The following is a 19,466-nucleotide window of genomic DNA, read 5'->3' as shown; positions in this document are numbered from 1 at the left end:
GAACTTAAAGAAAAAACAACAACAAATTGTGGCATTATAACACAGTGGGCTGGAACACTGCTTGGGATTCCTGCATCCCTATCAGAGTGCCAGCTCCAGTCCTAGTTCCTCTGCTTCCTATGCCTGGGAGGCAGAATACAATGGCCCAAGTACTTGGGTCCTTGCTATGCATGTGAGACTTGGATGAAGTTCTGGGCTCCCGGCTTCAGGCTGGTCCATCTCCAGGTTTTGTGGCATTTGGGTAGTGAATCAGTGGACTGAAGTGCCCTAGCTTGCTTTCTCTGTACCTCTGTCACTCTCAAATAAATAAATAGATCCTTCAATTGTTTTAAGTAACAAATTACATTTGGGTTCTAAGATCAAAGTTAAAAAAAGGTCATTCTTAAAATATTTCAAATATTCTCCCCCTCCTTATTTAACCACCACCTTTTACTGTGTATATGGCATTTATGATACCCACCGTGTATCTTACTCTATATGAACTCTGCCATCTTTACAGGTAACAGAACAAAGTAGTAACTGATATTTTCAGTGTTCTCAACTATCAGTATAAAAATATGGGCTAGGGGAGTGTTAAAATTACATGCCATCTGCTCTGATAATTTACGATGTGATTTCTCTAATCTCCTTCAACACTACACAGCATCTCTATAGCAACACAGTAACTTCGAATGAGAATTTGGAGGGCCAATTGTGCCTTCAGTCTGTTCACATAGCAGAAGGCTTCTCAATGAGCCAGGACCTTCTCCATCACAAAGCATGTCCCCTTCCATAACTGGACTGTATCAATTTTCTCCATACCTCCAGATAAGTAAATGAACACTGGCCATAGTCCCATACTCTACAACTACCATGTGTGGTTTCTAAACTAGCTGTGCATCTGAATTACCAGTAAGACCTTTGCAAACTACAGGTTCCAGGATCATATTCTAAAGCAACTAAATCAGAATCTCTAGAAGATTCTATATTTAAAGCAATCATACACACACATACACACACACACACACTTCCCAGGTGATTCTATCAGCCTTAGCTAAGCAACCACAGGCCTAAATCACAAGCATTCACTGTGCTTCTTCTAATAGAAACTTGCACTGGGCCAGCGCTGGGCTGCAGGCCCCAGCACCTGACACTCACAAGTGAAAGAATAATTTCAACTCAAAGGAAACAGTACTGGAATCCAGTTCTACCAACAGTGCCAGAAATGTGTCTGGTGCTCCTAAATGCCCCTGGTTACAAAGCACCAACCTAGACCATGCAAACTAAGAGAGGCAATTCAGTGGTAAAAAGGGATGAACAGGGAAAGAGAACTCAGAATGATTCTGTCTCTGGTTTCACTGAAATCTTCACCGTAACAGCAGAAATAGCACATGTATTGATAAGTGACATGTGATAAATGGGAACGGATACACTGTGTCTTTTCAAGAACATCTAAAAATTCATTTTCACCTTGAAGACAATTTCAACCTGGGTAGTTGATCACTTCTAATAACTTTAATTTCTATACTATTCCCTAACACATTTTTAAAAGAAGCCAGAGGAGAATCTGCCTAACCATCTTGCCTCTTTAGACCATGAACTCCCATTGGATGTGGTATTATTTGTGTCCTCTCTTGCTGCATGGCACCTGGCATATTGACTTGGCTCAAGGGATAAAAAGCTCATTCATTACACAGTGTCATGTATATTAAATAATGCCCATAAAGTCCTTTGAAGATGAAAACTACTTCAAGCGCTAATTCTGAGCCATAAAGATGAGTATAAAGATGACAGACCAAACATCATAAAAAAGGTCACCATACAGCAGGAGGCACTACCCTCAGAGGCTCAAGTCCCTTTGCAGACATTCTACACAGAAGGCAAACCCCAGCCTGCTTCACATGTTTTTAATGTACATAATCAGGGAAGAAGGTTTCAAAATGCTGCAAAATACAAAAGTCTTCAGCAGTTCATTTCTTTCAGGGACCATATTCAAAAGTAATTTCAAAGCCAAACAAATTTGTCTTCCACTTGAGGTATCTTCTTTCAAGTGAAGCTAAAATACTTGCTATGAAGCGTCAATTCAGTTCTAAAACAGGCACAGTTGGGGCCAGCGCTGTGGCATAGCAGGTAAAGCTGCCGCCTGCAGTGCTGGCATCCCATATGGGCGCCAGGACTTGAACCAGCCGGTTCAAGTCCCGGCTGCTCCATTTCCAACCCAGCTCTCTGCTATGGCCTGGGAAAGCAGTAGAAGATGGCCCAAGGCCTTGAGCCCTGCACCCGCGTGGGAGACCTGGAAGCTCCTAGATCAGCGCAGCTCCATCCACTGCGGCCAACTGGAGAGTAAACCAATGGATGGAAGACCTCTCTCTCTCTCCCTCTCCCTCTCCTTCTCTGTGTAACTCTGACTTTCAAATAAATAAATAAATCTTAAAAAAAAAAGTTTAAAAAAAAAGAGGCACATTGAAACTCCTTGCAAATCAGTATATGTGGTACAAAATTAATAGCTTCTGTTTTTTAGTCTAACAATGTACTGTATGTCTCAGTACCCATAATTCTAGTGAGGAAAGGTGCCTCCAATAGTCAGGAATAAAAAACCTAACACAGCAGGAAAATACTGGCTACAATTTTTAATGTATAAGATCATTTTCAGTAGGATCTAGACAGAAAGCTGCCTCCCCCTTCAAGTTCCCAGAATGCTCATTAAGAAAACTAAATCGTCATCAGTTTCAACCTTCTCAGCTATACGCTTCGCTATCCCAAAATATCCCACGAGTTCTGAAACAGTCTGTAGAGAAGCAAAGTCCTGCCTTTTCCTTTTGACTGACACTTCCTAAAAAGTTAACACCCAAGGGCCAGTGTTTGGTATGGTGGCTGAACCCATGTCCCTGTCAGAATGCCCAGATCCAAGTCCTGCTGTGGCTCCTGAGGCCAGTTTCCTGCTAATTCACATCCTGGAAGGCAGCAGTCATGGCTTAAGTAGGTGGGGTCCTTACCAACCAAATGTGAGACCTGGACTGAATTTCTGGCTCCTGATTTCAGCCTGACCCAGCCCTGGCTGTTGAAGACATTTGGGAGTAAACCAACAGAAAGAAGATACGCTTCTCAAAAAATAAAAAGCATGTTAATAAAAATTTAAAAGTTAATCCAAGGTGTCCTACAAAATTTCCTAATATGCCATCAAATCACAACTGAAGCCTGATTAGACCTTATCCACAATCCCTTCTTCAAGTAAAAATTATTTCATTATTATCCTCTGATACCAAAAACACAGACATAGAAAACTCCCAAAGTAGAGTGAAACACCTCAGTATGTGATGCTTGTCAGGTAGAAGAAACCATCAGCAAGCTCCTACTTCCAGTCAGGCTCTGAGTTGCCTTTACTGAAGCACCAGTGAGTGTGGGCAGCCAAGCATCTGTTCCTAACAGCCACTGGGTCAGTAGCAAGACCTGGCTTTGATGTAGCCCAGCTCTGGCCATTGTGGCAATTTGCAGAGTGAACCAGAGAATGGAAGATATCTCTCTCTCTCCACTCCCCCTTCTATAGATAACTCTGCATTTCACATAAAATAAATAAATCTTAAAAAAAAAAAAAAAAACAACTCTGAGCTCCATTTCTTTGAGGTATAAAACTGCAGTATCACTGCCTACCTTGTAGGTGCAGTGGAAACCAAGCAGCTGGTACACAGTAAGCACTAAACAACGGAAGCTACTGAATAATTTGGAATGTACTACAAATCTAGCCATGACAATTTTCTCTTTTTTATTTATACGCAACTTCACACTACAAATTCACTCCCTTTCAAGAATGTAAAATTCAATGATTTTACTATCTTTTCAAAGTTGTGCAACCATCACTAATATCTTAATTCCAGAACACATCCATTACCCCAAAAGCTTTCCCAAGCATAGCTGACCCATTAGCAATCATTCCCACTCCCCTGAGTCATGTCTCTCCAAATTTTCTAAATGTCAAAAGCCTTCCCTCTTAGAACATTAACAAACGAATTATGATTCTTCTTTCTTGCTAAAATGTCTAGTAGTAGGAAGAGCTTCTAAATTACAGAGGCCAAACTTTCCAGAACACAATCAGGCAAGTATAAGAACACTTACGTAAAGCACAGAACACAACACGAAACTGAGACTGTCTCCACAAATCAGGTTTCATGTCATCACTTAATGCAGAAAAACAGAGAATGGCAAATACTTTGCCAGTAACGTGAGATCTCACCCACTGTTGCATGATTTCTGGAACTAAGTGCACACACTCACACACACACTCTTCCCAGAAATCCCGTACTGAAGCATAAACATAGCTGCATTAAATTTACTGCAGGTGGTTTCTGGGAAGAAATACTTAGTCAATGAAGGGTAGCAAGCAACACTCTTTCAAGTCATGAGTCATGATTTACTCCCAACATATGAACTTGGCTTCTTTCCCTGCTCAAAGAATGTACTGGATTCTTGAGAGGAGCTTGGGCTCAGCCCATCACCATGGATCACACACCCATGCTCATCCAGGTCTTACCTGCAGATACCTTATTCTTACTAGCGCAACACCTTCTTTTGTACTGCTTCTTTTTAGCAATTAATAAGTTGAGATGAAGATGATAAACTGCCTTTCCTACAAGTGTCATTCTCATAAACAGTCTCTATTAGAAATTAATCTGCCTTCTCTCTTCTGGCAACTCCCTGTTTTTCAGTTTTGTGCTTCAACACCAGCAGAAAGTAAGCTGTTGAAGGAGTCTGGCAGCTCTTTTCTTAAACATGCCTCTGGGGAGTGCAGAGCATGACTTCATCTGTTTTGTTTGGATGACTAACTGACAAGGCCCTGAGCTGAACAGAAGCTGACCACTAACTGCTGATCTGAACAGTTTAAATTTGAGGATGGAGGTTAGCATCCTGAAAGTACTTTCTGAATATTCAATAACTTTGTCAAGAGTAAAGATGTTGAAGATAAAGAAAGCCAGATTTTTCACTGTCGGAGAAGAGAATTACAAACATGGAAAGAAGACTGAAACTGAAGGCATGGGCATAAACACATGGCTTTTATTAAACTAGACAGGTGCAGAATGTGATCAATCTGTGTACACATGTGTAATCCTTGTATACACACATGCATGTACACATACACATGCATTTCCCAGCTTTCTCCACTGTGACAGTCTAGAAGCAACAATAGCTCTGTAGTAATGAGCACACCTAGTTCACAGATTGTGTTTCAAACTACTGTTCTCTTCTAAAATGAACCAGAGAAATAAATGGCTGATCCCAGAGCTAGGTCAAATCAGAGAGAGGAAAAGGGAAGAGAAAAAGGGAGAAGGGAAGGAGATAGGTCATAAAAGATAAAGGAGCCAGCATGAAGGGACCCCCTCCACCTCCAGTCAAACCTAAGATCATTTGAGCATCAAACAAAATAATGATAGAAAGGAATTTTAACTCACTGCATAAAACAGGGAACCATGAGGACTTACACATACAAATAAATAAACTGAGAAGGAAGAGCTCCTTCTTCAGTAGAAAGCCACCTTAAAAAAAATGGAAGAAAGAAATTAGGAAAGTCACAATTAATGTGATTAAGGTACAGATCATCAGTGCATGCTACAAACAACAAATGCAAGGATGGAGAGAAAGAGGACTTTATAAAACCTCAAACTGTCTCCCCATAAAACCCTAATTACAGAGACAAATACAGTACAGACTGATAGTCACTACCCGAACCAACTGATCTGAGGATCACTGCAGTGGTTGGCAGGCATCACACATTCCCAGATGCAATGCTCAGAGAGGACACTGCCCTCTGCCAAAATCTAATTGTGAAGAATCATGGAACTGAGGGCTAGTCTTCAAAATAACTGCCCCGTGACCTTCAAAAATCCCAAGGTTAACAAGGGAGACAGGCTACAGAGATGTTCCAAATTAAAGGAAACCAGAGACACAAAAATGAAATGCAATATTGGCCCTGAATGGGATCCTGGATAATTTTTTAATTGCCAAAAAGGACATTTCTGGGACATTTGGGGAAAGTTTATTAAAGACAGTGGATTTATATAATGTTATTATATCAAAAGTAATTTCCTGATCTTGATTATTATGTAAGAGCATATCCTGGCTCTTAGAAAATACATACTGAACCATTTAGAGGTAAAGACCATCATCACGTCTGCAACTCACTCACAAATGATTCAGTTAAAAAATAATATGTACATTGCATCTATATTCAGAAAGAGTGACAGGAAGACAAAGCAACATGATGAAATAGTAACAAGCAGAGAATCTAGTCTGTGTTTCTGCTTGAGTTATGACTTCTGGTTTCCAAAATAAAGTCTCTCCCTTCCAAAAAACAATAAAATTATTTAAATGTAGTCAACAATGAGGATATGAACCAATAGCGGAACACTGAGTAAAATGACAATTCACCTAGGTTGATATGAATCTGACTTTTGTACTATGTTTATTTGTTTAAAAAAAAAAAAAAAAAAAACCAAGGGCCAGCACTCAAAACAGGTAAAGCCGCCACCTGCAGTGCCATTGGCATCCCATATGAGAGCTGGTTTGAGTCTGGCTGATCCACTTCTGATCCAGCTTCCTGCTAATGTGCCTGGGAATGCAGCAGAAGATAGCTCAAGTTCATGGGCCCTTGCACCCACATGGGAGACCTGGAAGAAGTTCCAGCTCCTAGCTTCAGATCAGCTCAGCTCCAGCCATTGAAGCCATTTGGGGAGTTAATAAGCAGATGTAAGACCTCTCTCTCTCTCTCTCTGCCTCTGTAACTCTGCCTTTCAAATAAATAAATAAATTTTACCAAAAAAAAAAAAAGAAAAGACAAAGCAACCCATAACCGCACATCAAATGCCAGGCCAATTCTGCTTTTTTTTTTTAAATTTTAAACAGTTTCAGAAAAAAAAAAAGGCCGGCGCCTCAGCTCAACAGACTAATCTTCCGCCTTGTGGCGCCAGCACACTGGGTTCTAGTCCCGGTCGGGGTGCCAGATTCTGTCCCGGCTGCCCCTCTTCCAGGCCAACTCTCTGCTGTGGCCCAAGTCCTTGGGCCCTGCACCCGCATGGGAGGCCAGGAGAAGCACCTGGCTCCTGCCTTCGGATCAGCGCGTGCCGGCCACGGCGGCACTGGAAGGTGAACCAATGGCACAAGGAAGACCTTTCTCTCTGTCTCTCTCTCACTGTCCACTCTGCCTGTCAAAAAAATTTTTTTTAATTAAATTTTTTTAAAAAAGTAAACAAAAATCAAAGAACCTGAAGCCTTTAAAAACTCATAGGGCAAACCAGGAAAAATAGAAACCTCTAAGTTTTTACAGGGCCTTATATACCTTCTGGTTAGATAATGTTTGCCCTCAAGCAACCAGCATGTCAATAATGCTCTAACTGAAATGCTAAGACTTCACGGCAAATGTGGAGTCACACAGACACACAGAACAACAAAAACATGTCCCCAGTTTAGAAACTAATGCTTAGATGCTGTATGTGGTATAAACTTAAGCAAGCACCCCATAAAATCGGCTATTAGTTGTGAAGGGAACCAGACCCCACAAACAGAAAAGCCCAGAATGCATGCCTCAGTTATTTCCCAAAAAAGGTACAGTAGGAAGTAACCCTGCTCTCAACCAAGTAAAGCATCATATTCATTACCCCTGCACATTTTGATGAACATCAATAGCAGCAAGAAGAGTATCTGCAACAAGGTAGCTATAAAGAGAAGAGTTCTGTACCCCTTTAAAAGAAAAAAAAAAAAAAAAAAACCTATTCCCAAAAAAGCATCTGAAAAGCCTCCTGCAATCTTACTCCCCAGGCCTATTCTTTCCTTTGTGAGGGAGGAAGACCAGGAATGGTTACAATGTCACACAAAGCAGAGGGTTGACCCAGCTCCCCTGGTGGCTAACCACGCCCACCCTGCCCACACTCTCACCCCACCCCTAAATTAACGGCCACAGATTTCCTATCCAGCACTGAAGTCCAAGTCCAGGCAGCCAAGAAAACAGAGGACCCACATTTCAGCCAGGATGTCTCCCCAGGCTATGAGGCAGCTTCCAGCCAGTAAATCTCAACATAGCTAACACACCTCAACTGGAAAGCTGGGGCTACTAGAGTTATTTATGTAAAAAGCAACACCAATTTTAAGTAGGTGAGAAGAGGAAAGGAACAGAAACTAAACTACAGGGCCCAAACCAAAAGGAGAAAAATACTTGGTCTATATGCTGGAATCTTTCACTCAACTTTTATTTGGTGTTAGACTTGTAAATTATAGCTTTGATTCTCCACACACAAGGACATACACATTCAGTTTAGACTTTAAAATGACAATGCAGAATCTTGTGGATGCTGTACAGAGAGAGAGCCATTTCTATTCTCTCCCTCCACCAGGGAGGTAAAGGCCCAGACGGCTTTGTGACTGGGCAGCACTGGGTGTAAAGTCCAGCCCTTAGAGAGCACACTAAGGCGGTCATTTACCCTCAGTGAGAACTGACACTGACATCATCATCCACCTGCTGATGGGTATTTGCATCCAAAAGAGTATACAGCAGGGCAGGAGGAAAATGGCAGTGGCAGCAGCTGGGTCCAGGGTTTCTAGACTTTTAGGTCAGTCCCACCTGCACCCACAGCAAGGAGGGCTCAGCTCACAGAGGGAAGGCCCTCATTTGCTTCCTCGCACTCCCTGGCGTGGGCGTGAGCATGCTGAATGTCCACCTGAAGTCATACCACGAAAGGCACAAGAGACCCAAGTTCATAGCCTACCCCCATCTCCGCTTCAGGTCCAAGCCGTTTCCATGGGGAAATGGGAAACATACTCTATTCTATAACCCTCATGTGAATCCACTTCCAACTGCCTATTAAGATGAATAATGAGAACCTGGACCCTTATAGCCACCGGGGACCACAGCTCTGGTTTGGACCACCACTCGGCAAGCAGACCAGAAAGGTATCTGGGACCTTAAGCTTACCTTCCTTACTTGTATCAAATGATGACCATTATAATGATCTTCCATCTCTTTGCTTAAGGCAGGAGATGGCTTAAATAAATAATTTAAACTAAACAAACAAAAAAGGTATATAACACACCTTGCACAGTACCAGCCACCGGCACTTGAATGGTAACCAGAGGTGGCAGTAGTCTGAGTAATAATTGTGAGAAACATTTTTCTAGACTTCCTTAAGAGGATAGGATGGCATTAATGGCTTTTGGAGAAAAGGAAGTAAAGATACTGTATCCTCCTATGAACCACAAGCAGTTTACTGCCTCTGGATGCACTCATTTCTCAGGAGATCTACAGGTTTACACCCCAGTTCTGCATGGGCCCAAACACGAAGTTTCCAGTTCTTTGGTTCAGGACCTAGGTCCCATCACCCAAACAGGCTCAAGTCTACTATGAAATCAGCAACCAGCAGAGTTGAAACTGGACCTAAAAATGCCAAGACATATGGAAAAAATGCCCAACAATTCAATCCTGCAAATTTTGCGATTAAATACTTGGAAACAAAGACACCAACAACTAACAAAATGCTCGATTTAAATGACTACAATGAGGCCTCTCCATGGGGAGCAGCAACTTATCAGGGTATACTGATCTGAACTGGCACAGGTAGAGGTATGACCTGAAAAACAATGAATTAACATGATTCTGTAGGCTCCTGTACCCAAGATATATTAGGAAAAGTGCAACAAAATTGAGACAAAGGCATAAAGACACTAAAATCAAAATAGGAGACATATCCTGCACAAGCTGTATTTCAGAGCAATCAGTGTTCCCTCCTGGCATGCCAGCCACCATCATGTGGGATGCAAAAGGAAAGTGAGTGCTGAAAAAAATTTTTCATAATCATAAACTTAAATTTCTAAAATGTTACCTACACACGAGAAAAACCTATTTGTTTAGCATGCGATTAATGAAGGAGTTATTCCAGTTATTTGGATGTCAAAATATAGGTGAATCAAGCTTTAGAGATTTTATTGGGTAAGGGAGACAGGGTTAAGTGAAAGTACTTATAACACTCTAATCAAAGTGTTGTTTCCCAATACCTGTGTGGGAGCTTCTGAATAAATAACACCGAAATTGTATTTTATGACCCTTATCAGTTCAGCTATCCAAAAACAATTTGAAAAAACAATAAATATTTTACGTATCCCTTCAGACCCTAGCACATCTGATAAATAAGGAAAAACTTTCAGAATCCATTTGACCCAGCAGTACCCTCACAAGCTTCAGCGGAACAGCAGCAAAGAAAGGAATCTGTGACCATGAAGATAATGTCAAATGGACATGAGAAATGAAATCAGAGAAAACAATTTTCATATGCACACATACACAGTTCTCACCAACACCTTAGACAATTCATATGCATTATTTTCAAATTACAATTAAAACATTTTTCTCTAAGATATTCATATAATTTTACATGTTACTTCATATATACTAGGGAATATTAGCTCTTCTAAAATAGATTTCAGTTATTAGTCTCCGATATGGCTATTTCTTCTTGCACTAAACTACCTACTCCACAGAATTCCAAAGTGGGTTATTTTATGATTGCTCCAAGATACATACTCATATATATACACACACAACCTCACAAACCCTGTCTGAAATATTGAAGTTTCTGCATTTATGTGAAATGTTTCTCTCAAGCTGAAGAACAGTTTATTTTATGGTTATGAGTCTTAAATAGGGAGGAGACTAATACCTTACAAATTAATTCATGAGTCCTCAACATATGTTAAGGTCTAGGAGCTGAGGGCAAATGACCACCCCTACCACTACCACCCAGCCCCTGGCAACTAATGCAGGAACCACTCCTCCCACCAAATGAAGTGTAGCCCTGGAAATTCCTCCTTTAATACCAGGACTGTTGAGCCACTGCAGAACCAGAGCATGTGCGGCTTATCATTTTCTATCTGGACAGCAGCAAAAATCACTGAAATCGGAAATTTTACAGCAGAAAAAAATGGTGACTGTCCATGCCGAATGAGTGTTTTAACTCAGTGGACTTGACTTACACGCCCAATGAACTGCCAAGGGAACACTTTTCACAGAATTCCAGGGAGAGATTTTATTTGCTCTTATCTGTCTTAGGGTTCCCCTAGAGTAGCCTTAGCAGTTATAGGAAGCTCAGACCTCATAGTGCAGACTGAGCAACTATTACTCTTTCCCAAATCCACAGAAAAATCTTTCCAAAATGACTCAATTTTGTTACAGTTTACTTGGAGAAACAACTTACACTGGCTTCGGTTTCTGTCGGTATCTTGTTTTATTTGAATTTCTCTGATTAGTAGTGTGGCTGAGTATTCTTTTTATTTATTTATTTATTTATTTATTTATGTATTTTTGACAGGCAGAGTGGACAGTCTGAGAGAGACAGAGAGAAAGGTCTTTCTTTTGCAGTTGGTTCACCCTCCAATGGCCGCCACGGCCAGCGTGCTGCGTCGGGCACATTGCGCTGATCTGAAGCCAGGAGCCAGGTGCTTCTCCTGGTCTCCCATGCAGGTGCAGGGCCCAAGGACTTGGGCCATCCTCCACTGCACTCCCGGGCCATAGCAGAGAGCTGGCCTGGAAGAGAGGCAACTGGGACAGAATCTGGCGCCCAGCCCGGGACTAGGACCCGGTGTGCCGGCGCCGCAGGCAGAGGAGCGGCTGAGTATTATTGGCCATTCACACTTCTCTGATTGTCTGCTTGCCTATTTTTCTTGCTAATTTGAGAAAGGCTTTTGTTAACTGTGCATATATGTAACTGTTTGTAAGAATGATTTTCTTCCTGTTTGTTATTAGCCTTTTTTAATATTGTATTTTAAAGTAACTAGTTAACTGTTGTGGTTTTTTTACTTGTGTCTATGTGTGTGTATAGGTCTATGAACTTTAACACCTGTAACCGACACCACAACCAGGACACAAAATAGCTCCATGGTCCCCCATCTCCTCTTCCCATTATCCCTCTGTGGTCACATTCCCCATCCCAACGCCAGGAGACCAGCCACGGATCTGTTACTACAGCTGTACCTTTTTGCAAATGTCACACATCACACAGAAATGGAACTATGCAATAGGTAGCCTTTTGACACATGGAGACAGCCTTTTGCTGTCATGGATGTACTACAATTTACCTGCTCACACCTATGTTGTTTTAGTGCTAAGAGCAGTCAGGTAAGGAGGCAGATAGCAAAGGGCCCCAGCCTTTCCTAGCAGCAGGGCCATGATGGAACAGCACAGCAGACAGGTCTCTGCTGAAACTGAGGGAGGACAGCCATTCCAGAAACCCTCCTAAATGGGAAAACATGTGTGATTCATACCTATCCATAAGAGGGCCACACACCAAGGAAACAAGCCTGATAAACTCCCATGGACACTACTAAATTAATGCACCACAGACCTAGAACATAGTCTTTGTGTTGGCTAACTTTCATGCTGTGTTCTGTTATCATTTCAATGGCTAAAATGTGTTCATTTATGACAATGCCCAAACAGAGTGATGCTTCCAACACCAGGTTTGCTCTATTCCCTCACCTTCACCAGCAAGAACAGACATGTGGATCACTAAAATAAAAATAAAAATCTAAAACTCAAGTATATTTATCATCAAAAGCAGGTGTTACATTTCCATAGCACACCTGCCATCAGACCAAATAGGCAGCTCACTACCAAGGCGTCCTAGGTGCCCCAGGGAGAAACCTCAGGAACCCTCCCACTCCTGCAGCTCAACTGCCCCCACCTCTGCACATACTTTGTATCCCTAACGGACAGATAACTTTTCCCAGGGGACAAGTGGTTGTTAAAAGTTGGGTTTCAAGGGACTTCCTTACATGGAGAAGAAACAAAAAAGAGGAAATTAAAGTAACAACACAACTATTCAGTAAGGAAATTGTTTCCATTGGTGAATGAGAAGTGAAAACCAGTAACCAGGCACTTACTAACCATTAAATGTGAAAGCAAGATTTCCAATAAACAAGCATGTCTGTCTGTGAGGCTTAATATCCACAACAAGCTAGGAGACCACACTGGGAAGTCCAGACAGAAATCCCCACTTCTTTTAAATTCCAGAGGCTAGACCCTGGGGTGAGTGAGGAGCCCTAGTCAGTACTGGGGGCACAGGGCAAGGGAGCAGGAAGGCCTCCCAGAACCTTTTCCACTCCTGTGTGCTCCTTGTCCCCCAGTTCAGAGGTTCAGCAGGGAGCAATCCCAGAACGGCTCCAGCTGAATGACACTGCTGTCAGAAATGCCAGGGTCACCGAGAAGTCTCCAAGGGCCTGCTCATTCCCTTTCCCACTGCCCTGCTGGGGAGTTGTCAACAGAATCTGGAACAGGACCAGAGAGCTCTGTGGCTGCACCACGTACACCTGCTTATGTCTTGCTCCCATTGCGGCCCCATCAGCTTAAATGGGGGTGAGAAGATAATGAACACAGCATCTCCATGCAGAATCACCCCTAACAGTTCACCTAAGCCTACGGGACCAAAGACTTGGAAGAGGAAGAAATGAGGGAAAAGTGGTCAGCATAGACCACTGCCTTCCACCAGAGCCCACTTGACAGTCACTAAACCCACTGCCCCACTTCCATGCAGTAGCTACCACCTCCTGCCAATGGCACTATTAAAAATGTGTCAAGACAATGCACTTAAGGAAATCAAACCTAATTCATTATAGAACTGAGGAGGGGAGAGAGTGGTGATGGAACTTCTTTTTATAGTAAAGCACAGCTCATTCACATCAACACAAGTGATTTTACATGCAGTCAAGTGTGGCTGTTGATTAGGAGTTTGACTTTTCTCTGGAATTCTGCCAAAGATGTGAGATTAAAACTTACTTTCTTAGAGGAGTCGTCAAATAGATATCAGATATAACCCATTTTGATTATAAAGCTCCAAAACATCTTTCACTTTCAGTTATAAACAGATCCCAAATCTATCACACTTAAAATGCCTAAAAAGACCATCCTAATGACATATTGTTAACATCCATTTCAAGAACATATCCAAAACGTACTCCATTTTGAACCCCAGCACTGACTTCATTTAAATCCTGGGTCAGTTATTTAAAGAGTTAAAATAGCCTCATACAAATCTCCATTTGAGACCCAGATTGCTAACTGCAAAAAGGAAAATACAATATCCCACATCAGTTAAGTCAGTTTACAATGATCACTTTCCTATTATTCTTTGGTTTCTTGAATGTTACTTACAGGAGTTGTTTGAGAAATCTGGCTTTTCTCTAAAACTGACTGTGACTGTACCACCTAAGAAGAAGTCAACATTCACCAACAAACCACATTTTCTCCAGCCTCCCTTTTCAAAATACCAAAGGTAATGAAGACACACCTCATAGCACAGCCATTATTATTGGTATTCACAATGTCCAGAGCCACCAGGCCCCGACTGCAACAGATACAGATAGCATGGCAAGCTTGGGGGCCCAAGCTTTGTATGGAAACACAAACAGCAAGAAAAGCTCCCCTTGCACTCCAGGTGGAAAGCCTCACATCAACAAATAGGAAGGTCCCAAGCTGCTCCCTCACCAAGTAACATTGCTTAGAAAGAGAGGGGCTTGTGGCCACGAATCCAGAATGAGATTTAATGACGAAAGAAACCCAGCATGGCAGATCATGGCTCCAGAACAAGCACAAACCTTTATTCTCCACATTTAATGCCAACCTAACGCATGCCAGGCAGGTTAAAAATAATGCATTTATGTAAGCACCCCTCCCCCACACACGGCTGCAAGGTTAAATAGGGAGCTCTGAAAGAACGATTTATTGCCACAAGAACAGGGCCCCAAAATAGATTGGCAATAAAAGTGATTGGTCCCAGTGGGGCTGAAAACTAATGTAAGCAACATCCTGGCCATGAGAGGCGTCTGAGAAAGAGCATCCGAGTCCAGGGCAAGCTTCCTGGCCCTGACCCCACCTCTACCTGGGTCCCATTCTGGGGGGGGGGGGGTGAGTGATGGAACCTCCCTAGAAATCTGATTCCTCATCCATAAAATGGAGAAAACTGGACTAGCTCGTTTCTGTGATTCTTTTTTTTCTCCTTTGGCTTTGAAACCCAGAAATCTACTTTCTCTTTTCCAGTGCTGAGCTCTGTGCAAAGGAGAAAAGTAAAGTCTAAAATTCACTAACACTTGCAGAAAAATCTCTCAGCTGCCCTTTAACACACAGTCACACACATTTCAACTGCAGCCACTTGAACACAAATCGGCCTGCTGCTATGTGCCAGGTCTGTATATGGGTGATCAGGATCATCGAAATGAATAGGGAGCTTCTGTGCAGAGGTCCTGGGGGAAATGAGACAACAGCACACAGGGTGAGACCTTGAGCAAGGTGGACACTGCAGAGCCCTCAGAAGGGCAGCCATGGCTCTGGAGCCCTAAGCTATCCAAAGAAAAGTGGGGAATAAAGTGCAGAGTGAAAGGGAAGTATTCCCCAGGACCATCTATCTTCTTGACCCCTCTCCAGGGCAGGTGTTCAGTCCCCAGCGACCAACTCCAAACCTTGGCAGGGGGCAGTGCCGCTCATTGAACACCTGCAGTAATGGAGAAATCACACAGCAGCTCATTCGACTTCTGAACTGCTGTAATTGTTAAAAAGTTTTAACAAGCCAAAATTTTTTTTTCCTTTCATTTAACCATGGGTACCAGTTTTCAACCTGTGGCTATGAACATAAAGTTGATTACAGAAGCCATGAGAAGAAATAAGAAGAAAATAAGACAGACAAGCAAACATGGTGTCAGAGCTGAGAAGAGAAAGAAAACCAACAAAAAGCCTTTGTCTATGTCATCTTAGTCTAAAAACACTCCCGGGCTGGCGCCGCGGCTCAATAGGCTAATCCTCCACCTTGCGGCGCCGGCACACCGGGTTCTAGTCCCGGTCGGGACGCCGGATTCTGTCCCGGTTACCCCTCTTCCAGGCCAGCTTTCTGCTGTGGCCCCGGAGTGCAGTGGAGGATAGCCCAAGTCCTTGGGCCCTGCACCCGCATGGGAGACCAGGAGAAGCACCTGGCTCCTGCCTTCGGATCAGCGCGGTGCGCCGGCCGCAGCACGCTGGCCGCGGTGGCCATTGGAGGGTGAACCAACGGCAAAAGGAAGACCTTTCTCTCTGTCTCTCTCACTGTCCACTCTGCCTGTCAAAAATAAATAAATAAATAAAAACTCCAGAAAAATGTTCACACCCTGATCAAAGAGAACCTATTTTCTACATTTCCACATCTTAGGAAAGAAAGACTGTAGGACAGATTTGGTTGCTTCATTCTCCTCAGCCATCACATTCAATCTAAAGTGCCCAGGAGGGTCCCTTTGGTAGCTTTCCTCACAGATGAACTCCCCAACCAGGGTCCCCCGGCTTGATTGGTCCTGACTATGCAAACCCCTCCCCACCACACCCCACCAAGGAAAAAGCCCCTCTCCGCCCCTCTGCTACATACCACTGGCCTAGATACTAGAAGCAAGATCTAGGACAGGAATTCAGAGCAGGGAAAAAAAAAAAATTAAGATATATTTGAAAGAGTGACAGAGAGAGCAGAGACAGAGTGAGAACTTCCATCCACTTGTTCTCTCCCCAAATACCCTCCAACAGCTGTGCCTGGACCAGGCCAAACTCAGGAGCCAGGAAAGCCAAATGGGTATCCCAGGTGGGTGACAGGAACCCAAGTACTTGAGCCATCAGCACTTCTTTCCCAGGTCCATCAGCAAGAAGCTGGATCAAAAGTGCAGGGTGGCTGGGCCTGGACCAGAACTCTGACAGGGGATGCAGGCGTCTGAGCAGTGGTTTAACCCTCTGTGCCCCAAGCCCATGCCAGGAGAAGCACTTTTAAAAGAGGTTCCATTCTATCCCTGGGATGGGCCGCTGCAACTGATTCCTACCAAAAACCTGGCTGCCCCACTCCTGGTTCCAAATCGACCAACTAAACGGGAAGTCTGTGAAGTCAGCACCAAGCCAGAGAGCAGCATTACCTGGTTCTGCCTCAAACTGAACGCTAACAGGAGCCTGGGCAGACAGGCACAGCCAGCCCTAGGCAAAGAAAAAGCAAATGCTAACCCCGCAAGAGCCACTAGACAAGGAACAAGTTTTCGGTGCCAGTCCAGTTCGACCTGATGTCTTCTGGGGCGCTTGGCAGAAAAGGAAGCAAATTCTGTAGTACGCAGAATACAGCTGTAATAAAATCGGTCTCACGAGCACCAAAAATTCCATCTCCGAGGTACAGCAGCCTTTCTGACAGAGTGGAGTTCAATTCTGCACGGATTCTATTATTCGGTGACAGGTGGTAGAGACAGAAAGGAGACCGGCTAGACTTTAGCTTCAGGGCATGAAGGGAATACGTCCCAGTTCTTCTATTAAGAGGTAAGACGGGGTTGCCTTACCAGGCTGGTCGCACACACGCAAAAAAAAAAAAAAAAAAAAAAGGCTTTCCTTCCAAGGAGCACACGGTGTCCTAAGCCTTTGCTTTCTGCGGGGACCTCTCCGGGGAGAGAGAGCACTGGGAAGTCTATTAACCCCGAGCTGACACTGCAGAGTCGAGAGTGTCACTCCTAGGCACAACCAACCTGTTAAAACTGAGTCGAAAATAACCCCGCCTGGCAGACCCAGAAGACAGGGCAGCCAGAGCTGAACTAGGTTTCACCCGCACAGCCAACTTCTGCCTCCGACACTGCCCTGCCCTGCGGTTGCTCCTCGCCACCCCGGGTGCCGAGAGGATCTCCCCGGATCTTAAGCTCTGGTTCTGAAAGAAGCCACGGAAAAAGAAACGCGAGCCGCCGACCTCCCGCGCGCCTCCCGCGCGCCTCCCGGCTCCTCGGGATCCCCGACCCGGCCGCGCTTACGGGGACCAAGGCCAGCACCGACCTGGCGCGCCCTCCTCTGCTCTCCAGCGCCGGCTCTGCATCCTCCCCGCCCCGCCGGAGACTGAGCTCCGGGCCGCGGACAGCGCGGCCGCCTCCCGCCGCTCGGCAAACGCCCGCACGCGCGAGCAGACGGGGCTGGGCGCGGGGGCGCGGGGGCGCGGGGCCGCGGGCCCGGCTCGCGCGGGATCTGCGCTGGGCGGGAGGCGGCGCCGCCGCCGGGGTCCCGGGGACGCCCTGTCACGCCCCCTGCGCAGCACACCCACACCCCTCCCGCAGCTGGTCACGGCGCTCGCCTCTCCCGCGGCCACCCCTCCTCGCCTGGGCGGACCCACGGCCACCCACGCAGGGCCGCGTGAGCCTCGGCCCCCGAAGCCCCACATGCCTCTCCCGGGTCGCCCCCGAGACAATGGCTCACCAAGCCCCCCGCCCCCCGCTCTAGGTGGCGGGGGTACCACGGCTGCCCCATTTAACAGAAGTGTAGACTGAGGCCGGGGATGACAGGCTCAAGGACCGAGCACGAGAACCCGGCTGAATTCGCCAGACACACGCACAGAGGAGCGCCGCTTTCCCGGACCCGGAGTGACCCTGACCGGGTCTGCTCGGCCCCAGGGCAGGGGCCTCCGCCCACGCCGTCCACGCCGCCGTCTCCCTGGCCCTCCAGCAAAAAGAGACAAAGAGCCGGCGCCCCAGCTCGCGGAGCTGCCGCCGCCGCCGGCGGGAGACGGGGGATTTGACCCGGGACCTGGGGAGGGAGCGAGGAAAGCGAGCCCGCGAGCGGGGCGGCGTGGGCAGCGAGCGGGACGCGGGTGGGTCGGATCCGGAGTCCCGGCGCGAGGGTGCAGTGCCCGGGCGCGAGCGCGCGGGGCCCGGAGGGCGGGCAGGCACCGGGTGCGCCCGGGGCCGCCTACCGCGCTGGGCAGCGCCGCCAGGGCGGGCGGCCGGCCGCGGTCACACTCACCGGATCGGAAGAAGGCCGCGATGTCGGCCAGGTCCTTGGCCGCCTCCTCAGTCCCCTCGCCGGCGCCGCCCCCGCAGCCCGAGCCGGCCGCGCTGGCCGCGGCGGCGGGGCCGGAGGACGCGGCGGGGGCGGCGGCACCGCCGCTGCTGCCGCTCATGGCTGCGGCAGCGCCCGCGGCCGCGGCCGCGCCCGCCTCAGGCCCCGCGCCCCTAGCGCCGTGCGCCGCCCGTTCCGCGCCGGATCGGGCGGCGCCGAGCGCCCAGCTGCCCGCGCCCGGCGCGCGGACGCAGAGCCCCGGGGCGGCGGCGGCGGCGGGCGGCGGCGGCGGCTCGGCCCGAGGAGCGCGCCCACATAGACGAGGACTCCGCCCGGGAGTCGCGAGCCGACCGCGCGGCGGGGGCGCGGAGCCACGGCCTCGGCGGCGCCGGCCGGAGCGCGGGCAGCAGCGCGCGCCGCGCCGGACACGCAGTCGCGAGGCGGGGGGCCCGTGGCCGGCGGGAGCTCCGGGATCACGGACGCCGGCGGCAGCCACGAGCCTCCATCTTGATTTCCAATGGGGAAGGAAGGAGGGGGAGGGGGCAAATCACGGCTGAGGGAACCCGGGTGAAAGGAAAAGGGAGAGCAGGGAAAGGAGAGGAAGGAAAAAAAGAGGGGCTTCGGGAATTTCCGGCGAGCCTCGTCAGGGGCCGAGCGTGGGTTC

At 46.6% G+C, this 19,466-nt stretch overlaps 1 protein-coding gene and 1 pseudogene across 2 annotated transcripts in view; one reads left to right on the top strand and one right to left on the bottom strand.

Annotated features, from left to right (window-relative positions):
* TRIO (trio Rho guanine nucleotide exchange factor) overlaps nt 1–18,923 on the bottom strand; it is a 387,461-nt gene extending 368,538 nt beyond the window's left edge. The window contains exon 1 of one of the 2 annotated variants that reach the window (XM_062211811.1): nt 18,767–18,923. In XM_062211811.1, coding sequence (XP_062067795.1) covers nt 18,767–18,923 — 157 coding nt within the window. Of the gene's footprint in view, nt 1–17,809; nt 17,865–18,766 lie in introns of those variants that run through there. The other variant, XM_062211812.1, reaches the window with a different exon arrangement.
* On the top strand, nt 8,531–8,837 carry LOC133774099 (cytochrome c oxidase subunit 6A1, mitochondrial-like; annotated as a pseudogene).
* Nucleotides 18,924–19,466: the final 543 nt, after the last annotated feature.

This window comes from Lepus europaeus, chromosome 15 (genome assembly GCF_033115175.1).
Source record: "Lepus europaeus isolate LE1 chromosome 15, mLepTim1.pri, whole genome shotgun sequence".
Classification (NCBI taxonomy): Eukaryota; Metazoa; Chordata; class Mammalia; order Lagomorpha; family Leporidae; genus Lepus; species Lepus europaeus.
The sequence above is the reverse complement of the archived record's forward strand: the minus strand, read 5'-3'. Positions and strand labels throughout refer to the sequence as shown.